Source organism: Hemiscyllium ocellatum, chromosome 2 (genome assembly GCF_020745735.1).
Source record: "Hemiscyllium ocellatum isolate sHemOce1 chromosome 2, sHemOce1.pat.X.cur, whole genome shotgun sequence".
Classification (NCBI taxonomy): domain Eukaryota; kingdom Metazoa; phylum Chordata; class Chondrichthyes; order Orectolobiformes; family Hemiscylliidae; genus Hemiscyllium; species Hemiscyllium ocellatum.
Window position 1 is genome coordinate 33571952 of NC_083402.1, and position 12744 is coordinate 33584695.

A 12744-nucleotide genomic window follows, 5' to 3' on the forward strand; every position below is an offset into this window, starting at 1 on the left:
GGCTGTCGGCAGGGGGCGGGATACTGGGAGGACTGGGCCCTGGCTGTCGGCAGGGGGCGGGATACTGGGAGGGCTGGGCCCTGGCTGTCGGCAGGGGGCGGTATGCTGGGAGGACTAGGCCCTGGCTGTCGGCAGGGGGCGGTATGATGGGAGGACTAGGCCCTGGCTGTCGGCAGGGGGCGGGATACTGGGAGGACTAGGCCCTGGCTGTCGGCAGGGGGCGGTATGAGGGGAAGACTGGGCCCTGGCTGTGGGCAGGGGACGGTGTGTGGGGAGGACTATGCGGTGATGGACGGCAGGGGGCGGTGTGTGGGGAGGACTGTGCGGTGATAGACGGCAGGGGGCGGTGTGTGGGGAGGTCTGTGTGGTTATAGACGGCAGGGGGTGGTGTGCGGGGAGGACTGGGCGGTGATGGACGGCAGGGGGTGGTGTGCGGGGAGGACTGGGCGGTGATGGACGGCAGGGGGCGGTGTGTGGGAGGACTGTGCGGTGATGGACGGCAGGGGGCGGTGTGTGTGGAGGACTGGGCGGTGATGGACGGCAGGGGCGGTGTGTGGGGAGGACTGGGCGGTGATGGACGGCAGGGGGCGGTGTGTGGGGAGGACTGGGCGGTGATGGACGGCAGGGGGCGGTGTGCGGGGAGGACTGGGCGGTGATGGACGGCAGGGGGCGGTGTGTGGGGAGGACTGTGCGGTGATAGACGGCAGGGGGCGGTGTGTGGGGAGGACTGTGCGGTGATGGACGGCAGGGGGCGGTGTGTGGGGAGGTCTGGGCGGTGATGGACGGCAGGGGGCGGTGTGTGGGGAGGACTGTGCGGTGATAGACGGCAGGGGGCGGTGTGTGGGGAGGACTGGGCGGTGATGGACGGCAGGGGCGGTGTGCGGGGAGGTCTGTGCAGTGATAGACGGCGGGGGCGGTGTGTGGGGAGGACTGTGCGGTGATAGACGGCAGGGGGCGGTGTGTGGGGAGGACTGTGCGGTGATAGACGGCAGGGGGCGGTGTGTGGGGAGGACTGTGCGGTGATGGACGGCAGGGGGCGGTGTGCGGGGAGGACTGTGCGGTGATGGACGGCAGGGGGCGGTGTGCGGGGAGGACTGTGCGGTGATGGACGGCAGGGGGCGGTGTGTGTGGATGCCGGTGAGGTCCTGATTCCGGTTGCTAGGCTGTGTTTTTCCGTGCGGCGGCTGATTGAGGGTCAGTGTCGGTGCTGAATTCGCTGATCCTTATCGCGCACACCCACCGGTTTCCGGGACATCGGAACGTGTTCTCTCGGTGCCTTCCCCCTGACGTGGCTGGTTCCTCGGTGCAGGAGCCGCAGGCGTCGGGCCTGTGATTGTGAGAAGTGAATGCCGGCGGGTATCATGTGAGGAGGAAGTGGTGGCGGTGGGACCGAGCCGAGGGTGAAGGATGGAGGAGAAATACAGCAACAACATCATCTCCAACACCAGGCTAGGCCCTGTCGATGCGCCCAGCTCCAGGTAAATGTGTCTGGGGGTGGTCAATAAGCTGATCGATCACAATATCAGAAGCAGCAACAGACTAAATAGAAACATGATTTGGAGATGCCGGTGTTGGACTGGGGTGTACAAACTCAAAAATCACACAACACCAGGGTATAGTCCAACAGGTTTAATTGGAAGCACTAGTTTTCGGAGCGACGCTCCTTCATCAGGAGATAGTGGAGGGCTCAATCTTAACACAGAATTTATAGCAAAAATTTACAGTGTGATGTAACTGAAATTATACATTGAAAAATTGATTGTCTATTAAGCCTTTCATCTGTTAGAATACCGTGATAGTTTCACTTTCATGTGTAAATCACAACTTTTTTTTAAAAGTTGCATTCTCGGGTTAGCTGTTAACAACAGTGATACCTAGACAATATGTTGAAGGTGTTAGCCCCCTTCAGAGTTATCTCACTTTTTAGATTAGAATCAATCTAAACATCAGGTCATAGACAGAGAACGTTTGTGACTTACACATGAAAGAAGTGAAGCTATCACTGTATTCTAACAGATGAAAGGCTTAACAGACAATTAATTTTTCAATATATAATTTCAGTTACATCGCACTGCAAATCTTTGCTATAAATTCTGTGTTGCGATTGAGCCCTCCACAATCACCTGATGAAGGAGCATCGCTCCGAAAGCTAGTGTGCTTCCAATTAAACCTGTTGGACTATAACCTGGTGTGTGATTTTTAACTAAGAAGAAACAAGTAGTCAATGACCGGGATAATAGATTTAAATTGCAGGGTCAGAGGAAAATTGAGTAAGTTATTCACCCAAAGGATGATTGGAATTCCTTAAGAAGCTGTTGGAGCTGTCATATTGCGTTCACTTAGATGTACACATTATTTACCCCCCACACCCCGTCAATATGCCAGGGCTTATCCTTGACCAGAAACTGAAATGTACGAATTATGTCTCGGGGTCCAATTCTCAAATTCAGAGAGGTTTGGAAAACTGGCTTGCAGATTTAAAGTTTTCTCATCTTTTTCATGATTCTTGGGAAACCAGGGTTCATATTCTGTATACAAAATGTTGGTATGATCCATAATGCTGTATGTTCTATTTCTGCTGTTTAACTTGTAGGAAGGTAAAATAAATTTTCACCTAATTTAAACAGTTCTATTGCTAATAGTTTTTCTATCTTTAACTATCCGCTCTTCTACATACACTCAATAATCTTTAATAACAGTTAGAAATATGAAGGCTTTTTCACTACGTGTTGGAGAGGGTTGGATTTGACATGAAAGAAAATATGTTAATATGCAACAAGGTAATCATCCAGTCAAACTTATTAGCTTAAAAGCATAACTAAAAAATTTCAGATCATTAGTTGGATCTAAGTCAGCTTTACAAAGTATAGACTGGGTCCTGCAATTAACTGTTTTCTGACTTAATAATTCTAGGTATTGTTAACTAGATGTGCACAGTGAGGAATTAAGTATGAGATGGCTAAGTGTTTAAACTTATGAATATTTATATTTGTTAAGAATCGGTTCTAAATTAAATAGGAATGAATACTGTATCATATATTATTAAATAATTGTTATTATTCTATTTAAATTTATGTAGTGTTTGAAGCCACCTTAAAAGAATGGGTGTTCACTCCAAGAAGATTTAAAGAAAACTGTAATCATAATGTAGTATAATTCTTTTAGCATGTCTTTGTCTCAGCTTTTAGGATCATGTTGGGTCCTAAAATAGCGGCTCTTTGTTTTTAAGTATATATGTGTTGTCTTTTAAAACTTAGAGTTTGTCTTTATGGCAGAAAGACACACACCTCCATTGTCTTCTAATGTATATGGCAACACAGAGTCCTATCACTATGTTTATGCTGTCTCTTTGAATTCTTGTAATTTACTTAGTCCTCCTGTCTGGCTTCTGTCAAAGATGACTACCCTTCAAGTCCCATTCGTTTCTAATGTTTTCTGACCTTCTTTGCATATTATGTATTTTATTTCCAGTAATTCATTTTAATTTAATTAACACCTCAATTTTCTTTCATTAAAGTAGTCACTTTATTTACAGTATTCAAATATAAATGTGCTCAGTGATTAGCACTGCTGCCTCACAACACTAGGGTCCTGGGTTCGATTCCCACCTGTCTGTTTGGGGTTTGCACATTCTCCCCGTGTTTGCATGGGTTTCCTCCGGTGCTCCGGTTTCCTCCCACAATCCAAAGATGTGCAGGTCAGGTGAATTGGCCATGCTAAATTGCCCACAGTGTTGGTCAGGGGTAAGTATAGGGTAGGGGAATGGGTTTGGGTGGGTTTCCCTTTGGAGGGGCGTTGTGGACTTGTTGGGCTGAAGGGCCTGTTTCCACACTGTAGAGAATCTAATCTAATCTGACTAGATTTGGCTGGTTCATGCTGAATGTTTCATCTCAGTACGGTGCCTCATAAAGACATTGTGGGCCAAATGCTTTTTAACCCTGAGCTTTTGACAGAAAGCATCTTATGGATTTCTAATGCTTGCTCAGTATCAAGTAATTATTCAACCAAGGAGCAAGTGAGGGCTGTTTAGCCCTTCAGGCCTACCTCGCCATTCAATGAGATGGTGGCTAATCTGGTTTTAACCTCAACTCCATATTTCCACATACCCCCAATAATCTTTAATAATACATGGAAACGTAAAGGCTTTTTCACTAAGTATTGGAGAGGGGCAGATTTGACTATAAAAGGAAAATATGTTAATATGCAGCATTGTAGGCAAAGACTGCAAATATCTTAACATCTAACAGAATTAATGGCATAAACCCAAGAGAAGATAAGAATTCATTTTATGCAGCAAGTGATGATCTGGAATGCACTGTCTGAAAGCAAATTGAATGACAACTTTTGAGAGGAATTGGGAATAATTGTAAATTTTTTGTGAGCTAACTAGCTCTTTCAAAGAGAAGATTAATGGGCTGAAGAGCCACTTCTGTATGATTCTTCAAGGCTAAGAATGCTGTGCACTGGAAAGTTTGAAAGGCGTAACTATAATTTTCAATGTATAAATAATAAAATGTTTCTTCTTCTGCACATATGCTGCTGAATTTGTATCCATAGTTTAAAAATTAGATGATTACTATGGTTGGACATTTGACTTATTTAATTCAAGGGTATGTAAAAAAAAAACTGATCTGTTTTTGGTATTCTTGCAGCAGGTTAACACGATACATCACACTGCTATGCCTGGCAAAGTTCCTTAAGGTTATTGGAATTTTTGAATCGTATGACCTCCTTAAAGTTGTCCATATTGTCCAGTTTGTCTTCATAATCCAGCTGGGGTAAGTTCTTAACATGAAAATCATTCAAAGGCACCATCAATAATTTAAGAAAGATTGGATGAATGTCTGAGGTTCTGTAACTTTGCAGTTGCCTTAAAATGTATTACTTTTTTAGTAATATTGTAGAGATTCACAAGGACTAATATAGCAATAAGAAGTTCATAAGATTTTTCTTAATTGCAATGAAAAGCAAGGAATAGACAGTGTAATTATTTTAATTTTAACATATCTTCGTGATAGCTTTACATCTGGGCAATGTGATGGCAACATGGAACAAGTGGGAAAATAAATAATCTAATGTTTCAAAATTATCATTGCCACTTTGGTAATTAATGAGTTTATTAGATCTGCTCTAGAAAGGGGGTAACTATTTGGAGAGCACTTATTCTTGAGATCTGGTCAGAAGTCAAACAACGCCAGGTTATAGCCCAACAGGTTTATTTGAAATCGCAAGCTTTCAGAGCGTTGCTCCTTCAGGTGATGTTCTGAAGCAGCACCCAGATTCAATAAGTGATGCTGTAGATGAGATAAATGTAAATAAGTTGTTTAATTATCCTTTGATATTAAGAATAGAAAAGCAGAATGCGATTTAAGTGAAGAAAGATTGCTGAACACTGAGGTAAAGAGGGATCTAATGTGCTAATACGTGAGTCATCAAGTTAATATGCAGTTATGGCAAGTGATAAGGCAAATGAAATAGTGGTATTCATTGCAAGGGGAATTAGATTAGATTAGACTTACAGTGTGGAAACAGGCCCTTCGGCCCAACAAGTCCACACCGACCCGCCGAAGCGCAACCCACCCATACCCCTACATATTACCCCTTACCTAACACTACGGGCAATTTAGCTTGGCCAATTCACCTGACCCGCACATCTTTGGACTGTGGGAGGAAACCGGAGCACCCGGAGGAAACCCACGCAGACACGGGGAGAACGTGCAAACTCCTGAGTCAGTCGCCTGAGTCGGGAATTGAACCCGGGTCTACAGGCGCTGTGAGGCAGCAGTGCTAACCACTGTGCCACCGTGCCGCCCATAAATGGAGCATAAAAGGAGGGAGATCTTACTGTGAGACCATATCTGTTTTATTGTGTACAGTTTTGCTCTCCAAAATAATGAAAATTTATATAATTGCTTTACAAACAGCCCCAAGATGTTCACATGACTAATTCCCGAGATAAAGGAGTTATCCTGTCAGGAAATGTTGATTAGGTTGGGCCTGTATTCATTTGAGTTTATAAGAATGAGAGATTAATTTGCAGAAACACAGGATTCAAAAGGAACTTGAAAGGGTGGGACTGGGAAGATGTTTCCTTTTTAGGGTAGGACAGAGGAGAGCAGAGCTGGGGGACTCAGTTTAAGAATATAAAGTCTCCCTTTATGCGAAAAGTTGAGTTTTACTTTTTCCTCAAGGTTGCTAGTCTGTGGAATTCTCTACTCCCAGAAAGTAGCAGAAGCCAAACTTTCTCAAAGCAGAATTATTTGATTTTGATTTATTATTGTCACCTGCTGAGATAAAGTGGAATATAACGTGTTGTGTGCTAACCAAACAAATCATACCTTACATAAGTATGTTTGGGTAATAGAGCAGAATGCAGAATATAGTATTATGGCTGCAGAGAAAGATCAACACCAGTATGAGGGGTCTGTTCATAAGTCTGATAACGGCAGGGATGATGGTGTTCTTAAATCTGTTGGTTTGTGTTAAAGACTTTTGTCTCTTCTGCCTGATGGAGGAGTACATAACCGGAGTGAGGGGGTCTTTGATTATGTTGGCTGCTTTCCTGAGGCAGCGGGAAGTGTCGACAGAGTCAGTGGAAAGAAGGATGGTTTTCATGATGGACTGGACTGTGTTCACAGCTCTGTTGCCATACCAAGCTGTGATGCATCCAGATAGGATGCTTTCGGTAGTGCATTTATAAACATTGGTGAGTCATTGCATAATTTCCTTAGCCTTCTGAGGGGCATTGATGTGCTTTCTTGACTGTAGCATTGACGTGGATGGACCAGGGTAGATCGTTGGTGATATTTACCCCTCGGAACTTGAAACTCAGAACCATCTGCACCTCAGCACCATTGATACAGATATGAAGATGTCTTCTGCTCTGTTTCCTGAAATAAATGACCAGCTCCTTTGTCTTGCTGACGTTGTTGCCAGCAGAGTTTATTGTCTTTACACCATACCACTAAGCTGTCTATAAACTTCCTGGTTTCCCCCTCGTTGTTGTGATCCAACCCACTGCAGTCATGTCATCAGCAAATTTGTAAATAGAGTTAGGGCAGAATTTAGCCCCACAGTCATGAGTGTATAAGGAGTATAGTAAGGGGCTGAGTACACAATAGTGCAGGGCCCTGGTGTTGAGGTGTTGTCACCTATCCTTACTGATTGATTTCCTAATATGCAGACTGCAATCTAGTTGCAGAATGGGAAATAGAGTTCTAGGTATCTGAGTTTAGAATGTTTATAATTTAGAATCAGAATGCATTGAGCTCATCGGGGAGGGATGCATTGTCAGCATGTTGAGATCTTTTTTCGTAAGGTACTTACACACTTGATGCAACTGCAATGTGCCAATTTCTGTGAACAAGCAAAATTTATTAAGCACAGTACAATACAAACTTTGGAGAAACCCTGAACACTCCTTGCCATGCTTATGGAAGCTCTCTCTCAACAAAGGAAACAGTCTTTCCTTTATACAAAATCTTTACATCACAGTCAGTAATGCCCACAAGACAGCCCCCAGCCACTCCCTCACAGTCACATGCCATTCAAGACACAATACAATGACCACCTCATCTCCAGACACAATGTAATGCAAGTCATCCCTTAACGGCCAGATCTGGTGTGAATTGTATTGTTTTGTAACTATAGGGGAGTAATCAAATTCCAACTGTCATGTTCTCATTGATTTCTGAATAGAGGATGAACATGTAAATAGCTCTGAATGGCAAGGAAATAGCCGTGTAAACCTCCCACATTCCACCAATAAGACAAAGATACACCACCCTACTCAACTTCGCTTGGCCCATCATATCATGTAAACCTTTCCACAGTCAACATGTGTTCGTGCGGTTAGTTTAATCTGGGACTCTAGTTTAATCTGGTCTTGTCTCTTAGCGTCCCTGATGGCTTTGCAAAGACTGTACCTAGATTTCCTGTATAGATCAGGATGACCTGACTTGGAACGCCTCAGACCTGGACTTCAGTAGGGAGTGAATCTTTTGGTTCATCCATGGTTTCCGATTCAGGAACACTTGGATTAATTTCTTTGGCACGCAGTCCTCTACACACTTACTCTTGAAGTTTGTAACGGTAATGACATACTCATTTAGATTGGCGACATTCTTGAATATGGACTCCAAGCAGTCCACGTTCATCCATTACCTCAGACCAGCATTGTACAACTCTCCATAATGGATCTTCACACTTCAATTTCTGCTTGTAAACTGGGAGGAGGAGTACACCCTTATGGTCTGATTTACCAAAATGGAGTGGGGGTATAGCAGTAGGCATCGCTGGTAGTTGTCCAGCAATGGTCTAGGAAGTTTTGGTCTCCAGTGGGACAGGAGAAATCTTGGTGGTATTTTGGTAGTACACTGTTGAGGTTGGCTTGGTTGAAGTCACTGGCTACAATGATCAGGACTCGAGGTATTGCACTGTTTGTGGCAGTGTATATTTCATCAAGTACGTTCTTCACTTGTGCATGGAGTAGGATGTAAACTACAGTCAGGATAAAAGAGGTAAACTCCCGCAGCAGATAGTAGCGACGGAACTTCACTGTCAATTCTAGGTCCAAGGAGCAGTAACTCGCCAGAGTCAACACATCCGAATGCCAAGAGGCAGGCCCCTCTGCCCTTTGCCTTGCCTAAGGACACCATGGAGTCCAGCTGGTAAATTGAGAAACCCTCAGATTGTAGGGGGGGGGGCGGTTGGTCTTGTTCTCGGTCTGGTTGGGCTCCATATCGGGGTTGGTGGTGTCAGCCATGTCCTAGTCGGGCCTTTGTGAAGTCTGTAAGTGGCTGGTCACTTCGAGATGGCGATCATGGTTCCAGTGTCGGCAATCCAGCCCCGTTGGTTTTTGTAATGGGTTGCTCTGGGTGGTTCTGGTTGTCTTAAGGTCAGATCCATTCAGGCCATTGGTTGTTTCTGGAGGTCAAAAGAAAGATTGCAGCCCTGTAAGCAGGTTTAAAAGATCATTATTTGCAATTCTGACAGACTTAGCGTTGAGATTTAAGAGTAGAACAACTATAAAAGATGTGAGGGGGTGATTTGTTAGGAGAGCTCACAGTCACCAAACTCCAGCACCATCTTGGAGAATTGGATAGAGTTTTGGAAGACGGTGAGAATGAACGTGTATCCGATGAGCCATGAGTTAATAGAGTCATATTGTTGAATGTTAGAGAAGGCTGAATAGCCTAATGCTCTTTCCAATACAGTACTATGTTACTATATAATAAAATTGTTTGTACTCTTGAGGTTAGTGTTAAATGCTCTGTATTTGCACCTTCTGTTACAAAAGGAACAAATGTGTCAGATCTGCTCAAGGAAGGTGGGTATCCACTTGGAGCATACATATTCTCTAAGGCTGAAGCCAGATTCAATAAACAATGCTGTGGATAAGATAATAAATATAAAATAATTAATTTGTGAGGAAAAGCTCAATATAACAAAATTTCATTTCTTATGCATCCATAAACCCATCAGCTGATAGTGAGGAATGGAAATGACTACATCTACCTCCTGGTTTACTTAACTATTCATTTATCCCAGTTGGAAAATTAGACCATTCTTAAGCATTTATTATATTTTCTTTGTTGTCAGATCTGCGATATTCTTGGTTTTATTTCAAAAACCATTTTCTACTGGCAAACCAATATCAAGACGGCTGGTGAGTTACATTGTGTTTCAAGAAGATAGCTGCAGCTGTTATTCACAGTAACCTGACCCAGGCTTATCCCTCTGCTGACCAAATTAATTTAATTCTGTTATTACTTTTGTAAATTAGGATTTGACACTCTGAATTAGGACCTTGTCTTTGTGAGCCAAAGCTTTAACTGTAGGAAAATCATGAAAGTAATGAAGAGTTTATATTTAGATGGAATGATGACCACTTCCTATTGGTCTTGCATAATATTTGTTAACAAATACTTCAAATTAAAAATGGTTTTTTGATTATTTATATTACATGAGTACTGTGTCATTTTATTAGAAGCTCATTTATGTGATCTGCACTGTTGTTTGGATTGTTAAACTGCCAATCTTGAAGCTCTAGTTACAGCATACAAAATTTGAATCTGCAGAAACGGCCTAGCATTGTACACGTTAGCACACCACATTCTGTATATGAATATTAAGATAATTACTTCAATTATTCATTTTACTGTGCTGTCTTTGCTTCAGACATCAAACAAAATAATGTTGCAAATCCTACACTTGTTAACCCTGCTTGCACTTATTAAAACTGAATATTTTTCGTATCTAGATTCAATTTTTAGCGTGGTAAAATAATATTAGTCCTCTCCCTTTGTAGTTGGATTGCTGAATCAAAGTTCTTTTTGTCCCAACACAGCAATCGTTTTTAATGTGCTCCATTACAAGGATTTACTTAAAACTTTTGAGTCAGTGACATTGGACACTTGAATTCAGTGATTATGAACGAGGCAATTTTCTTTGTTGTATGTTAACACAGCATTGTCCTTTGTGCAGTGAAAGATTAATTTAGATAAATGTGAGGTTTTGATACGGCAAATCAGTGCAGGACTTAAACACTTAATAGTAGGGTCCTGGAGAGTGTTGCCAAACAGAGAGCTTGAGTGCAGCTTTATAGTTCCTTGAAAGTGGAGTTGCAGGTAGATAATGCAGTGATGGTGGTTAGTGCATCAATATGAGGCCATATTTTGGCTGTACAGGACATTGGTGAGGCCATTTTTTGAATACTGTGCTCAATTCTAAACTCCCTGCTATTGGAACGATAGAGAAACTTGAAAGGGTTCATAAAAGCTTTACAAGGATGTTGGAGGGTTTGAACTGTAGAGAAAGGCTGAATAGGCTGGGCTATTTTCCTTGGAGTATTGGAGGCTGAGAGGTGACCTTATAGTGGGGCATGGATAAGATGACTAGCCAGGGTCTTTTCCCAGGGTAAAGAAGTCCAAAACTGGAGGGCATAGGTTCAAAGTGAGCGAGGAAAGATTTTAAAAAACCTGAGGGGTGACTTCTTCACACACAGGGTGGTGCGTATATGGAATGAGCTACCAGAGGAGGTTGGAGGCTGGTACATTTACAACTTTTAAAAGGCATCTGGATGGATATATGAATAGAAAGGGTTGAAGAGGGATATGAGCCAAATGCTGGCAAATGGGACTAGATTAATTTAGGATATCTGGTCGGCATGGGCAAGTTGGACTGAAGGGTCTAGTTCCGTACTGTACATCTCTATGATTCTGCCTGAGACTTGAGTTGGAAATCACCTGGGATTTATGTTGTACTGTCGATATCATTTTTGAAAATGTCTGTACCTTTACTTTGTTCTTTAGCTAGTGTTTCAAATAACTGTATCAAATGGTGGATCAGGCTCGAGGGACTGAAATGCTGACTCCGGCTCCTATTTCTTAAGTTCTTATTTCCAGCAACATAACCAGTGAAACTATACTACCGAAAGTGGTCACACCACAGGAGGCTATTTTGGCCAATTGCGTGCATGTTATTTGCATAATCCAGTTGGCTGTACACTCTCTCCTTTTTTGTGTAATGTTCCAAATATTTTCCTCCCCTTGCATTCCCCCACCATGCTTTTTACTTAGATTACTTACAGTGTGGAAACAGGCCCTTCGGCCCAACAAGTCCACACCAACCTGCTGAAGCACACCCACCCAGACCCATTCCCCTACATTTACCCCTGCACCTAACACTGCGGGCAATTTAGCATGGCCAATTCACCTAACCTGTACATTTTTGGACTGTGGGAGGAAACTGGAGTACCCGGAGGAAACCCACGCAGATACGGGGAGAATGTGCAAACTCCATACAGACAGTCGCCTGAGGCGGGAATTGAACCTGGGTCTCTGGCGCTGTAAGGCAGCAATTGTATAAAGCCCACATCCAAGTGTGCCTTTTAAACTGTTGGCTGAACGTACCCTGTCACCTTTACTAATTTTGTGCTAATGTACTGCTATGTCTCCCTTTTCCTACATCCTCATTGTACCTTGAATTTTAAATTGCCTCCTCTCGTTCTTCTGACCTACATGTATTGCTTTGGACTTTTCTACGTTAAATTTTGTTTGTCAATATATGTTCATTCCACAGTTTCAGTGGAGTACAATAATGTGCAATGAGCAGGAATCAAAGTAAAGTTACCATAAACCTACTGGACTGTTGGTCTAACCTCTCATTGGAGAGAGGTGAACTGATGGTAGTTTAACCTGAAGGTCACCATGCCTCAGGCAGAAGAGATATTGAAAAGGAGAGTCCTTCGTGCTAACTTTAACCAGTTGCAGGAATTGAACCCACGCTGTGGGCATCACTCTGCATTATCAACAACCAGCTAGCCAGCTCCAAAGTGAAAGCAAGTGTAACAAATGTCGGATTGATAAGACCACTGAAAACCAGGCTGATTAGAGAAAATTCAGACTGATAGTAAATCAGAAAATGAGTTTGAGAGATTGAGAAGAGACGTTTGGTATGCTTTCCTTTATTGGTCATAGTATTGAATATAGGAGTTGGGAGGTTATGTTGACACTATACAGGACGTTGGTTAGGCCACTGTTGGAATACTATGCACAGTTCTGGTCTCCTTCCGAACAGAAGGATATTGAGAGACCTGAAAGGGTGCAGAAAAGATTTATAAGGATGTTGCCAGAGTTGGAGGATTTGAGCTATAGGGAGAGGCTGAACAGGCTGGGGCTGTTTTCCCTGAAACATCAGAGGCTGAGGGGTAACCTTATAGACCTTATAAAATCACGAGGGGCA

General features: G+C 43.1%; 1 protein-coding gene across 3 annotated transcripts in view; it reads left to right on the forward strand.

Moving 5' to 3' along the window:
- Nucleotides 1–1125: 1125 nt before the first annotated feature.
- slc30a5 (solute carrier family 30 member 5) overlaps nt 1126–12744 on the forward strand; it is a 33489-nt gene continuing 21870 nt past the window's right edge. For 2 of the 3 annotated variants that reach the window (XM_060835641.1, XM_060835621.1), the window contains exons 1-3: nt 1126–1478; nt 4653–4778; nt 9601–9667. In XM_060835641.1, coding sequence (XP_060691624.1) covers nt 1408–1478; nt 4653–4778; nt 9601–9667 — 264 coding nt within the window. In that variant the 5' untranslated portion in view covers nt 1126–1407. The remainder of the gene's footprint in view (nt 1479–4652; nt 4779–9600; nt 9668–12744) is intronic. The other variant, XM_060835632.1, reaches the window with a different exon arrangement.